Source organism: Podarcis pityusensis, assembly GCF_964106645.2.
Source record: "Podarcis pityusensis genome assembly, chromosome: 2".
Taxonomy (NCBI): Eukaryota; Metazoa; Chordata; class Lepidosauria; order Squamata; family Lacertidae; genus Podarcis; species Podarcis pityusensis.
In genome coordinates, this window is record NC_138029.1 from 29,705,307 (window position 1) to 29,724,268 (window position 18,962).

The 18,962-nt window shown below is 42.5% G+C and overlaps 1 protein-coding gene and 1 pseudogene across 3 annotated transcripts in view; one reads left to right on the plus strand and one right to left on the minus strand.

Annotated features, from left to right (window-relative positions):
- The window catches only part of LOC308470661 (cytochrome c pseudogene), a 351,629-nt pseudogene that overhangs the window by 211,119 nt on the left and 121,548 nt on the right, over positions 1-18,962 (plus strand). The window lies entirely within an intron of this gene.
- RPTOR (regulatory associated protein of MTOR complex 1) overlaps positions 1-18,962 on the minus strand; it is a 313,545-nt gene that overhangs the window by 12,097 nt on the left and 282,486 nt on the right. The window contains exons 29-31 of one of the 2 annotated variants that reach the window (XM_080993601.1): positions 13,801-13,848; positions 5,566-5,672; positions 384-511 (exon numbers count right to left, since the gene is read on the minus strand). In XM_080993601.1, the coding sequence (XP_080849727.1) occupies positions 384-511; positions 5,566-5,672; positions 13,801-13,848 (283 nt within the window). The remainder of the gene's footprint in view (positions 1-383; positions 512-5,565; positions 5,673-13,800; positions 13,849-18,962) is intronic. The other variant, XM_080993602.1, reaches the window with a different exon arrangement.

The window sequence follows — 18,962 nt, forward strand, 5'->3', positions numbered from 1 at the left end:
TGCAATGGAACTTCGCCTTCCTCTCCTACCATGCCATGTGATCCCCAAATTTGCTCTAGGGATTCCCCAATCTCTCTGGAACACACCTGGGAGTAGAATAGGGCTACATGGGACCTGGAGAGGGAAAGGAAGTTCCACTGCACTTGCACGCACACAATAATTTAGCTGGATTCAACCCAATATCCTTTTCACATTACATTTTCACACATGCTGTAATAATAATAATAATAATAATAATAATAATAATAATAAATAGGATGGGGGTTCCAAGAACAGCCAAATCTCTAGTGTGTTTGGAGGCATTGAAACAACGGCAAGAATAGTAGTATTGAATGCAAAGTGAATGCAACTTGCTAGTTGTATAAATTAGATAAGTCTCTTACCATTCACTCAGAGCCATCCGCCGGTCATAAACACGAACAGAACCATCACCAAGCCCCGCTACAATGAGCGAACGATGCGAGTCACAGGACAAGCTGGTGACACAGCTGTCAGCTCCTGTGGGAATATCCTAGGAGAGAAAAACACACGCCTAAGCTAAAACGACTGGGAGATTTTAAGTGCACTGGCCATATATATAGCCCAGTGTTACCCTTGCAGTGGGGTCCACACATGAGCACTGATGCTGAACAATGGTAACAAGGTGGTTGTGACAGCTTTACCATGCAGGCTCAGATTTTGGCTTAAGACTGGGGGTGAACAAACTGCATCTGGAAACAAACAAACTTCTGGTAGTGAAAAGGGCTGAAGTTTTTAAAATAAGCACAGAACATGACTGTGCAGGACCAGGGCAATGAAGACATCAAGGACACCTATTCTGAGCTGCGGCACCAGGCTAATTCGTTCTTTTCTTCTAGCAAAGAGGAAGTCATAAATATTATCAGAACGGCATTATCTCCATGGTGAGATTCAGGAACTTGTGTGGGTCTATGCCTTACTATGTATCAAAATTTCTATGTTGGATAATACTGACTTTAACAAGAAAAGGTCTTAGGTCTGTTTCACATGGTTTAAATCAGGGGTCAGCACACTTTTTCAGCAGGGGGCTGGTCTACTGTCCCTCAGACCTTGTGGGGGGCCAGACTATATTTTGAAGAAAAAAATGAACCAATTCCTATGCCCAACATATAACCCAGAGATGCATTTTAAATAAAAGCACACATTCCACTCGTGTAAAAACATCAGGCAGCCCCCACAAATAACCCAGAGATGCATTTTAAATAAAAGGGCACATTCTACTCATGTAAAAACATGCTGATTCCTGGACCATCTGCGGGCCGGATTTAGAAGGCGATTGGGCCAGATCCGGCCCTCAGGCCTCAGTTTGCCTACCCATGGTTTAAATCTTTGTTTTGGAAAATGTAATCTGGGCTACTTTACACCTATATGCATACTGGTATATATGAAAATTGGGTCATGCGTTTCTTTTTGACAAGTGTTCATCAACTTCCTGATGTGTCTACTCGCTAAAGCAAACCTTTGCACTGGAACAAGTAGCATGTAATCTTAGCCCTTCAGTTTGAAGGGAAGCCCTGATTAACCACATTACAAAGTCTTAATTAGCTAAGATAAATGTCCAGGAGGAGATTCTTCTCCGCAAAACATATTTGTCCCTGACCAGCCATAAATACTACATTGAAGGGCAGGATGGATATATGAGTACTGTTTAAACAAACACACACCATTTCCCTGGAGGGAAATAAACCTGCTCCAGCTGAAAATACACCTGGCAGCTAACTAGTGCATGTAAGAGAGGTATGTTATGGCAGCCATTGCTTTCTAAAGAAGTACCTATTAAAGGAAGAACTCTGCAGGGCAATGGCTGTTTATTGGGCATTAGATCAGGCCACAAATGCCACAAAAGCAGATTAAATATATATTTAAGAGCAGAAAGCACTGAGAAGAGAACTAACAGCAGGAAGGCCTGGTGAGAAGGAGACACTTCTTATGCACCCAGTCAAATAGCAAAGGTGAATTACTAAAAGTGGCAGAACTACAAAGAGAACTGCAAATGCAACTAGCCTTTCTACTTCACATTTTTTTGTGCAGCTTTTTAAGGGTGATTATAAAAGTACATAGCCTGCCATGAACTCTAAAGCCCTGCATTTCCTCTGGGGAGAAAGACGTTACCAAAAAGTGTTTCCTTTTAAATGATGGAAGCTGTTCCACTTTGACATGCTGCTGCTCCCCAAGCCTTGCAGCAAAAAGGTTTAGAGCCCTTTATAATCTCTTTGGAGTCAGGAATTCTCCCTCATATTTTTATGGAAAGTAAACTGTGCAAGATGAAACATTGCATGCCCATGGTCAAGGTTGAAATAGAAACCTGGAGTCCTGACAGGCTGCAACAAGATTCTATGCTGCATGTGTTCATGCTCTGCAGAAAAATGGTAAGAACAGAAACCAAGGGCAGTGTACTTTATGAAAGAACAACTCTGGAAAATAATAAACACAAAGAGCAATGCTGGATTATTGTTGGAAAGACACCCGACAACGTTATTCTAAGGCTATAGCCCTTTCCTTTTTATGTGCTACGCATAACAGAACTGTGTGGAATAATAAGAGTGCAGCTGTGAAAAAGAAAAACAGTTTCAATTAAGCAACCAAAAAATTGAGCAACATTTTCAAACTAGCATAACAATCAGAACTGGCTCTGCAAAATTATGTTAGCTAATTTCACACCTCCTTCCTATTTTTGCTCCTGTGAGCCTATCCGCCTTCTCTTGATGTTATTTTTTGCATTTGCTTCATAAAAAAATATTAGATTAACAGTTTACTGGAGATAAAAATCTGGCAGAGGCTCTGCAAGTTAAGATACTTTTGTGTCTCCAAATCAACTCTCTTGTAGACTTGCAGAGGGTTGAGAAAGGGCCACAATGGTGTCTATTAAATTCTTTCAAATCAGACTATAATCCAGATTAGAGTTCCATCCACAGCATGCCACAGGCAAAGAGCAGAATCTGTGGATAAAAGGTGCTTAAGGAACAAATAGTTCCAGTTGACTGACATTACTGAGTGAAGTTTCAGGTTGCAAAGGAAAGCAATTTTGCCTTGAGCGGCGGCGGGAGTATTTCTGCAATCTGTTTGCCAACAAGATCTTTTCTGCACCTAATGTTGCATGTAGAATTCCAGCTCCATCCAACAACTGAGTTTAGTAATATGTAAACAGCATCTTGGCAGCTATTCAGGTAACTTGTCAATTTGGAACGTGATGACACTTGGGGGAAGTGAGTGAATTTTCTACCATGAAGCTCATATGCAAATTAGTGTTCCATCCAATTAGTGGAGTGGAGCCTTGAACTAGAAGTCTGGCAAGTGGACCCAGGCATCTTTCTCATTGTGGTAACCTGCCAAATGAGAAAGTGTTCAGATTTGACCTGTTATTTGCACTAACAGCCGGTATCGGTAAGGATTGGATGTCTCAATAGGCCAAGAGGATTCCCTCTGGTCCCAAGAAGCTTCCAAGTCTACCCTGGCTCCGCAGCATGAGAAACCCAATGCACAGATGCACTGCTTTCACAGTGCTCATCCCTGCTTACCCATGTGCCAATTTGATTTCCTGTTTGAACCCTTAGCTTGGCTTAGTTGGTGCCTGCTTGCTGCAGACCACCATTCTTGGCAGATATCTAATAACCCAGATAAGCTATGGCAGCAGTAGCTAACCCCCAAGCACTCTCCCAAGTCCTTGGCAGCAAAAAGAAGGGGGAGGGTCAAATTAAACACAGTGCTGGGGCAAACAGATAGGTTTAAGCTTCTCCCCATCCCGCAGTCCAGTTCCCTGATGGAGATGCAAACTGTGTCCACCCTGGTGATCAGGTCAATCATTTAATGGACGGGGAGGGGGCATGGCCTTGCTGTGAAGACAGCATCACACATGGGAGTGTGGTCTAGCTGCACCTGCTGCTGCCTTGCAGTTTTGGGAGGGTTGGGTCAAGAGTGAATGCAGACCTTGGGCCAAAAAAAGTCATCCACTCCTGGGATGCAGACTAGTTCAGTTGAGATTTTATTGTACCAACTGTGCTAGATCATCACAGCTGTTGGATCAATAGAAGTGTCATTCCAAATTCTCTCTTTCTGCAAGGAAACCATTAAACTAGTAACAAACTATTCTAAAATTGCCCCCCACATCTGTTTCAAGTATATAAGCCCATGCACCCACCCTTAATCTATGATGATTCTCACCATCTCCTACCAACCTAGTACCCAACATATACTCAGTGGCTCAAATAATGGGCAGTGGCATTTCTGAATATGACTACTATGCTTCTGCTGCTCTGGGTTTTGCAGTATGATTAAGTCTTGATCCCCCGAATCACTGCAAAAACCAATTTGCACTGTTTAAGAAATAAAATGCCTTTAAGATGCTCTCCGTACAATCATTAATCATTCTAATTTAAAATATTTTCACCCTGCTGATTTCTGATGTTCTCTAATTTGCACAGATAAAATAATATTTGAAAATAATTAAGATTAGCATAGGCTTAGTTGTGCTGCATTGCTGGGTCAAAGTGCCATAATTAATGTTCATCCAGAGGTAATTAATTTCCAAAAGATTTGTAGACTAGACTTTATTTCCCACAGCAGCTTAGACAGAGATGTTACCTCTCATTATGTGGCTGAAGAGGTGGCTTGATTTAATGGCAACTGATGTGAATGTACTTTTTTTTTTGCTAAGGTGAGTGGCACGATAGCTCAAGCAACAAGGCGGCTAAAACTGCTCTGTTCCTTTGTCAGTCTCCATGCCTATAGAATAGGAGGAACAAGGCCGGCTCTGTCATGATGTGAAGTGTAGTAGGTGACTTTAGGTGGCAGATAGAGAGGAATGGCGTTTGGGGGGCTGCCAAAGGCAGATAGATGTTATAAGGGACTTTTAGGCTTGCCAGCTAGTCAGTTTCTAGCACACATAGACAGGGTTGGCCCAGACACTGCTCTGTGCATTCAGTATAGTGAATTTAAATTTGCTGTCACTTAGCCTCTGCCATTGTAAGCTGGATCTTCTTAGTCCTGGCAGTGAATGACAGTCAGGAAAAAGCTTGGCTGGCTTGTTGTTCCACTGTGGGATGTGTCAGCTGCCTGCACTCCTAAAGTTTCCTTGGATCATGGTTAGAGATGCATGTGAAGAAAAGGATGGGAGCTTACCACTGCCAAGGGAGAGGAGGAATAACAGCTCAAAGAAAAGCTACAGCCAGCAACAGCCAATCAGGGCCAGCTTCCTCTGTCATTGTGTGCATGTGTGTGAATGCATACATGAGAGAAAGTGCTTGTCTGTATGCTTCTTGTCTGTGTCTGCATGAGAGATGGTATTAAAGCATGCTTTGTAAACAAAATGTATCACAGGTACACAGGCATGATTCACCCCATTTGTAAGTAACCCTGGTCCCACATTCCACCCCACATAAACTTTTTGACATCCATGGAGAAGCATTTCCACAGACACCTTCTGTATTGAGTTCAGGAATTATCTCATTAACAAGTAGCCTTTTGAGTGGCGAAATTAGCAGCACAAGACATTTCTCTGTTTCGGATTGCTTAAATACCAGATCCATAAGCAATATATATTGTGCTTACCTGAACTTTCATTTCTCGGTCTGTATCCCAGATTCTTATAATCCGTACATCTCCAGAAGTCATGAGAAGACCAGTTTCCTGTTCCCAGTCCACCACCATCCCTGCTCCTGAGGAAAGAAAAAGGTGTGCCATACAAATTTATATCTTGGTACATGTGGACAGATGAAATAAGTCAGAACATTGTGGGAATGAAATCTTCCGGTCAAGCAGAGCAATCCAACACAATGAGTGCACTGTGCATCAATGTTAGAATGTGGTAGGTACTGTGGACTTTGGGAAGTGGCAGGTTTTGAGAAAAAAATATAGCAGGGTGCAGGGTGGTGGCGGCGGCAGCCTTCAACAGTGGTTTCTAGCTGGTTTCATTTGAAATGTTTTATTCACAGGAGTCACAAACTGCTTGTATGATACACAAAAGTGAGGGGAAAGTGTTTTAGTAATTATCTGTCCCCCTGTTTTTGTACCCAGGGAAGAAAAAGACCATTCCTCTCCAATATAGCCATAAGGTTTTTGTTTTGCTTTGCTTTTTTAACATAGAGATAAGCAGTAAATTGCATTAGGCATGGAAATACTCAAATGAATTTGTTGCAGTGATACGACCTTCTCTTGTTTCTAATCAACAAAATCCAATGCAACATGTTTTTTTTCCTCTGGTTTCTGCACCTGGGCTCCTTTATAAGGAGGTTGGGCTGCGATGACAAATGACTCTGAAACAATTTAGGATTCATAGCAGTCTCTTCCTTAACCCAACAAGGCAGCATTTGATTCTTCCTGCCAACCTCACTATGACTTCCACCAGGGCCTTTTATAGGATAACAAAACAGAACCCAAATAACGACTAATGCACCAGTCTTCTGAAAGGGAAGTACTATGAAAAGTACCCAGCCCCACAAAAAGACCAGATATCTAGTCAAAAGATAAAAGCAAACTCTTGAATTTTTTAATCTTTTAACAGCAAAAACATGTAGCACTCCCTTAGATACTAACTGCCACCGTAAGGGCAGTAGCACCATAAAGCAGGGGGACATTTATTTCTTAATTTAATGCATTTCTATAATGCTTTGTACTGAGTAAGTTTTTGAAGCGGGGTACAGCAAAATAATAAAATCATATAATAAAAACTATTAGCTTTATCCAACCAAGGTCTATATACAACTCTATATAAACAGCAAATGGTATTGAAAGTCAATGAGAGATCATGCAGAAGTTGCAGGGTCGTACATCCCATGCCCCTCTCCTGATAAAGATCCATCAGGGCAACCAAGGAAGATTCAGTCCCCATAACAGGCCTGAGTCCAGACTGGAACGTGTCTAGAGATAATCAGTATCCTCCAAGAGTGCCTGCAGCTGGGACATCAAGACATAACAGCAGCACAAACATTCTACCTAGTGCTATAAACACAAGCACCGATTAAGGGTCTTGTAAGACAAAAAAAAGGGAAGCTACTTCTCTTGCCCGCCTTGGATCGTCACCTGCTAGAGGTGCTGTTGCTGCACATCACATTGCAGATCCTGATTTTATCAGGGGGTTGGATTGCATGACCCCCCAGTCCCTTTCCAACTCTATGAGTATGATCAAGGTATATGCTCTGAAAGCATCTTCCTAATTATCATTGTCTTCATTCCCTTCATCCAGTGGCCGTGCCCAGGCCCACTTTAATGTTTCTTGTGGCCTGCTGGAATTGCCGGCTGCCAAAACACCTGTGCAAGTATGGAACTTGGGGGCTGCCCTTGGGCCCTTCGTTTGCTCTTACTGCAAGCAATAGGGGCGCAGGGTGGGAGGGAGAGAATGGCAGCAAAACGGACAGTACATATTTTTATCTGGACATACAAACTTATTGTTTCTTCAGCTTCCTTGGCAACTTGGAGGGGTGCTACAGATTCAGAGCAAGCAAAAAAGGCAGCCGTTTAGATTATAAGCACCTCTAAAGCATTTTGCGTTTGTCATCCTGTTTATGGTCCGTATGACAAGATAAACCCAGCAGGCTTGAGATGGATGATGCCTTTTCATCTTAAGCAGGCAGCACTCTAGGAAGAGATGCTTAAGCTGCCAGTTTCTCAGTCATTCATACTTACATTTTAGCACAAGAATCTTAACACTGTTTCAGCAGCAACATAATCTGCAGACCACACATACACAATATGTGGGTTTTTCTCCTTGCTTGTATGGCATGGCACCTTTGTTTACTTAGTGTCTGGAGGAAGTTGTCAGGTAGATGAGTCTGACTTTAGACTAGACGGACCGGTGGGTAATCACAATGTCCTGGGGGAAACTAAGCTGCCTATGATTGATGCTTTTATAGTTTTTTGGATCAACTACTGTAATGTCTCTTTGTGGGGCTCCATGGAGGTATGGAGCTATTCTGCTCTCACATCTTCCCAGAAGCAAAGTAAAACAAAGTGTTCAACATTTAACTGCCTTGTGAACAGAATGCTAAATAAAGGAGGTAGGATTTAAATTCCTGGCTCTGCCATGGTCTGACTGACCTTGAGTAAGACATCTGTTCTTGCCCAGTCTCACTTCTTACAACTGTGAAATGGGGTTAATAAAGTACCTTAATTCTCTCTCCTTTGTGGGAAGGGAAGCACAAAAATAATGTTCATCATACATCACTTAAAAGGAGTTGGCTCTCTTGAAGGTTTAACTGCGTGGAATGAACAAGACTCTACTCTTTAGTGGACGATATACAGATTTCTTCCTGAAGACTAATGAAAAATGTAAGCCTCTGCAAACATGGGTGAGAAGGACTCCCTTCTTTATGCTGCTCTATAAAACTGGAAGCAGTCACTGACTGAGCAATGGGGGTTCTGCTGAATATTTAGCAGTTAATGACAAATATTGCTTCTCAATATGCTTATTTGCCTTTTGCTTCCTTCCTCAGTCACCTGTGTTTTTTGAGAACTGCCTTCCTCTGTAAGTAGTGTGCTCTGGATTCTCAGCTGCTTTCTGTTTCCTAAATCTTGACAACTTCCTTGGCAACTATGCTCAAGAGGAAGTGACCTGGCCTGTTCCTACATAGTTCCTGGCAAACGAAGCCGTCAGTGATAACAACCATTTTACAATATAAGGAAGCAGGGGAACCCTTTTTGGCCCTTGATAGAATATAGAATACGCTCTTCCTCCAAGTAGTGACATGGAGGTTTATGTAGCTCTTGCCACCAGAGGGTGCCCATGTGCTGAGAACTAGGATGGCACAGCCTCCCTCCACTCTCAAAGGATTGCAGCAGACAAGCGGAACCTGAGATGTTTAAGATGTGTTTTTAAACCCATTCATGAGACATGAAAAGCAAAAAAAGATCTATGGAGACAGCCGCCCTTTGCATTAAATCTAACTCATTCATAAGTGCATAAATATATAGAATGCTATGAAATGCTAATAGAAAATGCTACATGATGATGAGCAAAGTAGCTTGTGTGCATTACCTACTTCAGGGCAAACTAATGTTTATTAAAGTAGGCCTGAGGTTTCTGGTGGTTTTCAAAGAGGGAACTATCATAACATTATTGACTCATGTTTACATCTCAAGTTCCTTGCGTCTTGCGGATCAGAGGCTCGTTGATGACTCTTGATTTCATTTTAATTAAAAAAAGAAAACCAACCTTTCCATGGGATTGGGGGATGTGCGGCACAGAGTCAAGAAGATAGATCTTTTGGAGCCTTTCCAAACAATGTTCTTGCAAACAATAAAATCTGTGTGCAATTAGTTGTTTCTTATTTGTTCCAGGAGTCCAAATGCCTGTTTGCAAAACAGTGCTCTCTGTTGCAAGGATATTGCATTTTTTCAGCACTCAAATAGCAGTATTTGTTCATGTGAAAATGCATCCATAGTTGTGAGCACAGTGCGAAGTGTGGCAGCATAAGCGTCACAGCCACCGACTGAAGAGGACTAGAAAAACCAATAGAAATTATTGCTCTTTCACTTCCTTATACGCTAAATGTTCCTCTGCTGTACAACTCAAATGCACAAACACCATCCCTTCCTCTTCTCAGCAATGTCCTCCCATGTTGTGAACTGTCTTTATATATGTATATATCTCCTGATTTTACACACACAGCAGCACAACACCACACAACATAAACCAACCTTTGAAACTGGTTGTTTAAGATCTTTGTCAGAAGCCTCTCTCTGGATACCCCTATCTTTGAAGGTGAGGAGGGTGCCTACTGGCAATAGGGCTCTCTCAGCAGTGATGCTTCAGTTGTTTTTCTCCCCTTATCCATTCATGTGATGCTAGATTTGATGGTCTTTACTCAGCATCTTTTTGCTTTCTAGTTTTTTTTTGTGTTACAGCTGGTTTAACATCTATCTGCTGCTGATGTTTGATTGCATTTATTACCATTTTAATATTTGTTGTGGTTTCTGATTATGATGTTGTGAAGCTCCCCCCAGATCCAACGATCCCCTCCATGACATTCCCACAGGGCTCCTGATGCAAGGTACTGCTCAGGTACTAGAGAGCTTGCTGCTATGTGCTCATGAGGAAATCTGTAATGGAGCCTACTGCCACAATTTGTTCCCAAAGAGGCAAGGTTCACGACAGCTGATATATTCTCACAGACAAGGCGTAAATGAACTTCCATCTTATTTCCATAAGGCATTACAGTGGTACCTCAGGTTACATACGCTTCAGGTTACAGACTCTGCTAACCCAGAAATATTACCTCGGGTTAAGAACTTTGCTTCAGAATGAGAACAGAAATCGTGCAGTGGCGGTGCAGCGGCAGCAGGAGGCCCCATTAGCTAAAGTGGTGCTTCAGGTTAAGAACAGTTTCAGGTTAAGGACAGACCTCCAGAACAAATGAAGTTCTTAACCCGAGGTACCACTGTACATGAAGTTGAGTGCATAAGACACATGGCAGAAAGCTAATTTTAAATATAATTCCTCTTGGCTTCTTCACGCAAGGACTAGCAGTTCTGCGTGATATGAAAGGGTATATTTAAAAACATGTCAGCCACTGGAACTTTCCATAGCTACTTCTTGTAGGATTCCCCCAAAGTCAGAGATACATCTCAGTGGAATAGTTCCCTGCATACGTTTCAGCAAAGAACCCTGGCATCAGAAACAGCTGCATTCCAAATACATTCTATTTAAATCATGTTTCCACCCCCATCCCCTCTCCCAAAATCCCCGCTGTATCACAGTCTTTGTCTAACTGGTATTTTGATTAGTTCAGAAATGTGTGCACAGGCCACAACACAACAGTATCCAAGAAAAGGAAAGCTGATCTTCTATACACCGCCCCCCCTCCTGGCTGATAAATGAGCCATGTCCCTGTTTTAATTTCCAGGCAGCAGTGGGGAGGCTGCATTACCTCATAATTCATTAATTCCTGAAAATGCCCCTTCAAGTGACACTCCTGTGCCAAGCATCACCCAAATGACAAAAGAAGACTCTCTAGAACACCGGGAGCCTTAATTTACCAAGTGAAAAGTGCCTCAAAATAGAGCTGCCGCTCCCCTAATTACTTTATTTTCATAAAAGACCTGACCTCTCTCAAGGCATCATACTCTGTCTCTGACTACAGAGGCACAACATAAGTTAATCCCACAGACCAATCAATGCTGGGATTCACCTACTGCCTTTTAAAAAAGAATAACACATCACCTCCTCATGAGACTCCTTCTGTCTCATCCATATCATGGTGGATAATGAATGCACTTGGATGCTGGTTCTGAGACAGCACAAATGTGGCATGACATGCAGTTCTCCTAGACGTTTTCCGCCCCACAAAGCAGAGTTACTAAAGTCTCTCCTAGATGGAGCTTTAACACTGCCTTTTAAGTTCAAAATGTCTCCTTTACAAAAACAAAACTCCTTATTGTGTTCCTTACTTAGTAGTATTCCTGTTCTCTGCCCTGCTTCTCTCCTTGCCTCCCCCCCTAAACTTCATCCCTCCAGCTTTCGCACCCCTTACTCTTTAAAAAAAAAAAAAGTGCAAGACCCGATAACTTTTATGAGCTCCTGGGCTGGGGGAAGCTCCTAATCCAGCTCCAGGCATTGCCTGGAGCTTCTTTGATTTGAACATTTATTTAATTATAAATTGGATTTTTAAGCACGGCTTACTTTAAGTGTCAGATTGAAGGGAATAAGACCCTCAGACTTGACCAGGGAAATCTGTTATTAATGTCTTTTGTGGCTTTTGTTTTGCTAATCAGCAGCCTCATGGGACTGCTTTGAAGAGTGTGGAAGTGGTGCTCAGGGAGATTTGTAATTCTTTCCTTCCATACCCTACCCCTAAAGCAAACTCCCCCCTCCCTACATAAAGTCTGCTATAACTGGCGTGGAGAAGACAGATGTGGACAGCAGCTCTCCCCCTAAGCTAATAGTGATAGGAGAAGAATTACATTGGAGAAAAAGCCATGGTGTTTAATAAATCTCTTTCTCCTGGAGTACTACTTCCCCACTCTTCAAAGCAGCCCCATGGGACCGCTAATTAGCAAATAAACTACAAAAGATCCTAATCACAGTTCTTCCATGTCAAGTCTGGTTTGGACCTTAGAATGCATTAATTTCCCAGAAGCAATTGATGCAGTGGTATTTCCCTGGTAAATTTCTAAGGTGGTGGGAAGCAGGAGTGGGAGGTCTGGAGCACACTTTCTGTTAGTTGTGAGACTGAGGCAAGATGGAGGATCCAACAACTGTCCAGGACACATTTACCACATTTGCTAAACTCCTTCAACTATCAGTACAACAACTAAAAGCAAACCCATTTACAGACAGTCCTGCATTGCCTTTAGCCATCATGCAGCGAGTGAGGAGAAATGAGGCTGGACCACATGGTTATGCTATTGTGATAGATACTATTGGTTGGCAATCTCACATCCCCAAATGGACCTTTTCTCACCTTTTTTGTTACATTTGACATAGAATAATGAATCAGAGACAAGGTTAGTCACATTTATCAGATGGGATGGCAGTGTCTTTGCACTTTATAATCTGGAGCAAATATTTCTGTGCTTTTTGCAGTCATTTTCCCACTCTGAAACTCTCCAACTCCTCACAGAAAGAAATGTGTTCTCAAAGACCTCAACAGGTGTGCCAGGCTGGCTCTGAAGCGAAGCTATCTATCCGTGTACTCCTGACAGATTGTTGCTTCCAAAGCCTCATCAGTATTGATTCTCTATGGTGGTTGCAATAAGCTGGTCTGGTCCCCAGCCTATCAAAAGGAAACCCCTTCAGCCTCCACCCTTCCTAATTTTAGCTTTGGCAGCTTGCCAGCAAGTTTCTACAAAAGATGGGATGCTCATAGTAATCCATTGTATTTGCACGTTCTTCTCCACTGCTTCCCAATAACCAGAGAAAGTTTAAAGGCCCCCACCTAAGAGAAGCCTGAATCACAGAACACACAGCCACCTTTGTTCTGATAATCACTGCAGACACATTCCAGCCCTTATCAACTAGTGAATATTAATAATTCATAGAGCGCCTAAGAAGATTACATCAGCTTTCTGACACATACCACACATACCATGTCCTGTTGTGCCAGCCATCTGTCACTATCTCAAAAGCTGAAACAACAGAGAAGGATTTCAAGTCCCATCCCTCCACAGGTCTTTTTCCCAGTCTCAGTCTAAAGAGCTAAATACATGCTTTACTGTAGGTTGGAAATGTTCAAAACCTTTTCCAGACAATTAATTGCCAAAGGCGGAAACCAACTTTCCAGACTGAAACAAGGTCACACTTGCCATTTACTTCCACTCAGCATCCCATAATTACAAATCAAAGAAACGTAGCAGTCAACAAAGTCAGAGGCATTTCACGAAGAGATGCTCAAACATTCCAGACCATCTCTTGAACTGTTTAAGAGTAATGGTGGTGGCTGAGAAGCTGCTGTACCCTGAGCATGGCTGGCCTGCTGCGATCCTTGTATAAAGTGATCACACAACAATATTGCCTCTGCATATCTTGAAAACACTTTCCAATTTCCACATTTTGTGATCAGGCTCCCGAAGCGAAGGAAAATGCACGAATCTCCTCCCTTTGCCTTTCTTCCACTGGACACTTGAGGCCCATCTTGACAGAATATCAGATGTAGAAGCCCACACTGCATAGTACAGACAAGCAATACAAAGCAAGGAATGGGAAGGCCAGGAGAAGCTAAGCTGCTTCCAAGAATTAACAGGACCCAGGAGATGTTAGAAGGAATGCCATTTTAAAAACAACAACAACACATATGATTAGAAGGACCACCCCCTCCCGCGCTGATTGTAGGTAAGAGGAAAGAGAGCACTCACCTCCCTGTTTACTTCTGTCAAGATAGATTGAAACCCTTCGGGCCAGACCTGTGAGAAGACAGGGATTAAGGGGTTGATGCTAAGGGTAAGTTGGTCAGCCAAAGCAAAACAAATCTTAAAAAAAGGATTAGGAAAAGCAACCCAAAAGGAACAGAAAAGAACACAGTTAGAGAGAAGCAGTAGCGGCAGAGAGGCCTCCATTCAGGGAAGGAAGGAAGGAAGGAAGGAAGACGAGTAGGTTGATCACAGCAGCCATCCTTGGAAGCCATTAGCCATGAGGAGGAAAGCAAGACCGGTCTTCTTTTGCACATGTGCTCAAATCCCACTCAGAAGGGCCCTGCTATACTCTACCTAGAATGAAAGGCACCTCGCTGTCAGCGGAGGAGTGAGAAATGAAAGCTGCTCTCCAAATGACCTCTCACCGAAGAAAAACCCACAAAGAAACCCAACACCCTGTGAGGGGAGAGGTGAATCCAAACAGCCAAGGGATGTGTTGCTCAGGCCTCACTGAGCCACCAGCTCAGCAGTGAAGCAATACAGTAGGCAGCAACAAAGCACACTTCAATGATTTGCTAATGAGCACTCATTCAGAGAGGAAGGACAATTTACAGAGAACTCTGCTCAAACAACTGTTTAAGTGGGGGAAATTAGCAGTACAAGGCGATTCATTTGAAGTCATCAGGAAGAAGGCTGGATAATGAGAGGAGCTGCAGGGTGGCGGCAGCAGCTCAGTTGTTAAGGACAGGGCAGCTTAGGCACATTCCCAGCCTAGCTGCCCTTGGTTTGCCCAAGGAACTCTAGAAAAAGAACCTGCTTGACCTTTTCCAGGGCAGGACTTGCATAGGCCACTCTCAAACACCATGGGCTCACCTTTAAAACAAGCCCCAAAACTGGGAGGAAGTAAAGCAGTGGTGATGGATGCCCTCAAAGAAGTCAGAGATGCACCAGTTGGAGGTGACAGCCCATTCTCTCCATTGTAAGACATCACTTGTTCTGTACGGTGGTCTGAGAGCACCAGCCAGAGTACTTTATTTATTTACATTTATATGCCACATTTTTTCTCCTTGGCTAGATGGACTGCCTCTCTGACCTCAGGGAAAAATGTTCCTTATGCTGTTGTTTTTCTTTTCTCTTAAGTGTGGTGTAGTGGTTAAGAGAGGTAGTCTCATAATCTGGTGAAGCAGATTCGATTCCCCGCTCCTCCACATGCAGCTGCTGGGTGACCTTGGGCTAGTCACACTTTTTTGAAGTCTCTCAGCCTTACTCACCTCACAGAGTGTTTGTTGTGGGGGAGGAAGGGAAAGGAGAATGTTAGTAGCTTTGAGACTTCTTTGGGTAGTGATAAAGCGGGATATCAAATCCAAAACACTCTTCTTCACTCTTCCTAATTCTAACTGGTAATACACAGGATGTGGTTATGCTGATGGGAACTGCCATGTCCTTCCCCTACCAGTCTACAGTCTGACCTAGGAGCCTGCATTATGCTTTCTGTTAAACCACTCATCTTAAACATCCTCTTTGTAAAAAAGAAAAGAAAAAAGTCACTCTGCCTATTCCATGTGAAACCTCGCATGCAATCTACATAAACCAGGACCTTTTGAAATAGTGTCTGAATCACAAAACTGACACCTGTGGGAGTAGCATCCTCTCAGGAATCACCTTGAGACTGTAATCTACTGAAGCACTAACTTGCACAAGGCTTGCCCTGCTTTTATATCTTTCACATTTCCCCATGTCACCCTTCTCACTGGTTCAACTGCAAACAAAACCATCTAAAAGAGAACCACTCCACACACACACAAAGAAAACCCTGGAGAATAAAGGGGCTTGCTTAGTACCGGTCCATCTCTTGTTATGAGGAACAGACCAAGTCAGAATGACAGATCTGCTTGGCCAAAACAGCCAAGTGCTGAATTTATTCGGATGTTCATTTCAGCAACTTCCCCCCACCTCCTTCGGAGTGGTACAATATGAACTGTGCCTGCACTATTTCTGGTGGTGCCTGGGTGCTTTCATTAAAATGGTCATTATATCAACACCAATTCAGCACCAACCTGGAGCTGACTCATAATAATGTGCATAGATTCTGTGGTTCCCTCCACCCCCTGCCTGATTCTCTAGTGCTCACACAGCTGTTCTAATCTTCACATGATCCAAAATATTACGACTTTGCATAATGTGAAATTTGCTCCTGTCTTTCTTAGACCTAATCCTTTTAACTTTTAGATGGACAATGAATGTATTTGGTAGATTTGAGCCAGGAAAGGGCATAACCAATGCTAAGGGGAAAAAAACTGTTTGCTGTTGCAGTACGTAGTCAGTACAGAGCTGAAGCCTTTGGGTTTCCTATATATAGGCACATGAATGTTTTGCTGGAGAATTACACACACTTTTATAAGATTCCTTTCCTTCCATCCCTCTTAATCCACTCCAGCCTGTTCTTCACAAATGAGAAAGCTTGCACAAAGAGGTCAGGTCCACCCACTCCTTTAAGTGTGTCCTCTGCTCCTGCTGTTCATTCAATCCCCTTGTGAGGTCAGTGACCCATTTTTCATCAAGATGATTACATCACCAACTGAGGATTAGAAGATGGAGGAGAAAGATGGAGGAAAAACAACCAACAGCAGAGGATGCTAAAATTCAGGTATCGTTCCACTAGCATGTAAAAAGAGGAAGGAAGAGGACGCACCATACAGAAAATCGAGGCCACAAGCACAATGGTCTCAGAGAGACAGGAGTCAGATTACAGCCCTGTGCCAAACTGCACCAGCAGTCTCCACAGCAAAGGCCAGCACTTCTAACAACAATCTCATTTCTACAGAGGACTCATTTAATTCACCCTGCACCTTTGCACAGAGTGAATTTAACTAACCCTCTCATTCCCACAGCAATATGCATAGGTAGTAACAAAATCAAGGACCGAAAGAGAAATTTAATAGTTCTGTAAAGGAAGCACAATCACTCTCCCTTAGCGCTGTTTCTTATTCACCAGTTTCTTATTCCAGTGAGGAAATTACCGGGAGAAAATCCAAGCCATAGTGGAAATCAGAAACAACAGTCACAAGGGACCTGGGCAACTCTTCTCTACAGAAATCATTTGCTCATGCTATAGAAAAGTGTGAAAAGGGGATGACCAGGAACAGCTGATCTTTACTATCAAAAAACAAACCATTGCCCATTACCCAGACTAGGCTGCATCTGTAAATCAATGCTTCATGGGTATATTTTTTATGTCAACATGTTGGTTGGTTCTGCTTTCATTACTCTTACACGTTTTATTTTTTTTATGATGCCTTAATGCTATTTAAAAGGAGTTGTTACATGGGCAGGTTTTTCTTGTCTTCTCATCTTTTGAACTGCAGCCACAGACAACAGCAGTAGCAGACACTTCAAAGGAAGAGCCAAGGATACAATTGGATTTGACTGCACACACCAGCCTCTGCTGGAGTCCAAGGGTTAAGGCAACATTTGCTTGTACACATTTTATTGAACTGAATCAATGAAATGCCACTTCTCTTCAGCCTCAAACTTTTTTTTTTTGTAGTGACTCAAAACAATAAAAATGAATTATTTTAAGAGAAGAGATAATAGCTAAACAGTATATTTTTAGCCAAAAACGGTCACTCTCATTCAGAATTTATAACAAAGGGCTTATAGGCTGTTAACATCAGAACTGAGGATATCAGAGTACAGCAATACATATCAAGTTGTGTCCATGTGATAGCAGGTTCTCGCCTTATCTTAAACCTTTTAAAGCAGGATTAGGGAACCTGTGACCCTGCAAACTTTGATACACTACAACTCCCATCATCCCTGAACCATTGGTCATGCTGGCAGGGGCTGATGGGAGTTGAAGTTCAACATTAACTGGAAGGCCACAAGTTCGTCACCTACTTTAAAGGAATTACACTAAGGTTACCAGATTTTTTTCAATGAATCTGGGGACACCTTTCAACTTCAATGGATTTTGTATGGGGACTGATTTGTAAATCCAGGGACTGTCCCCAGGAAACGGGGACGTCTGGTAACCTAAAATTACAAGGGTTAGAAAACTACATTTCCAGTTTAACTTACTGATTGTTGAGAGAAGCAATGCATTGGCTATCAGACTATGAGTGTCTTAGACGAATATTTTCAAAATTTAGTTATGAACTTTGCTTGTCTATTTTTGTGAAGCAAAATGTAACACAGGATTTATCCCACTTTCTTTGGACTTCAAAGCCAGCTCTCAAATATTCTTGCCAGCGTTGGACGCAGTATCATTAATATCAGCCTCCAGCAAACTGGTGTCCTCTACATGTTTTGCACTACAGTTCCAATCACCCCTAAGCCTTGGCCACACTGATTGGGGATGATGGGGTTGGCTGCTTTATACGTATTCAATTTAAATTAGCCTTTTTGCTTAGTGCATTTGTACTTGAACTCTTTGCTAATGTAACTCTGTGTGTGTGTGTGTGTGTGTGTGTGACACAAACCTTACAAGTATGCTAAAGTTAAGATAATTTCTTTCTAGATTTTCTGATTGCAAATTCTGGATAAATTCATTGGTTTCGGTGGGGATAAGTAATAAAAATAACAGAAAAATGGGAGAAGAGCGTGTAGTGGAGCATAAGGAAGTCTAACAAAGTTCTAATTTCTCCTACGATGACTAATTCAGTGCTTGTTTTGATACACACACACACACCACGCTAATATTTTTGGTGTGCCTACTTTGCAGGTGCCCCAAGCAGCACATATTAAGTCTACCTACTGGGTAATCCAGCACTGGCTATGCTGATTCTCAAATATGTGCTTTCAAGATGCTTTAGGGTGACGTATGCTTAATGAACATCAAGTAAGCTTTAAAGCTTGGTAAAGGGATTGTGAAGACAAGACCTGGAGAGATCAACAAGATTTGACTTTGGTACTCTACTCTCCACTCAAAGCAGCAGAGGGAATTAAAGAACCGCAAGATAAGCATCTTTTAGCTGCTTCCCCATTGCTCTTATTGACAATATTCCTGTAAATGGCAGGATTTCACTCACAGCAATGTTTATAGCAGACATCTAACTTCCCATACTTTATGATCGGTTCTGTGCACATGTAATGGCGCGCTACAGAAGCTCGGGTTTGCAGCAGCTGCACCTCAAATTTCAGGCTACCTGGCCCAAAAGGAAGAGGAA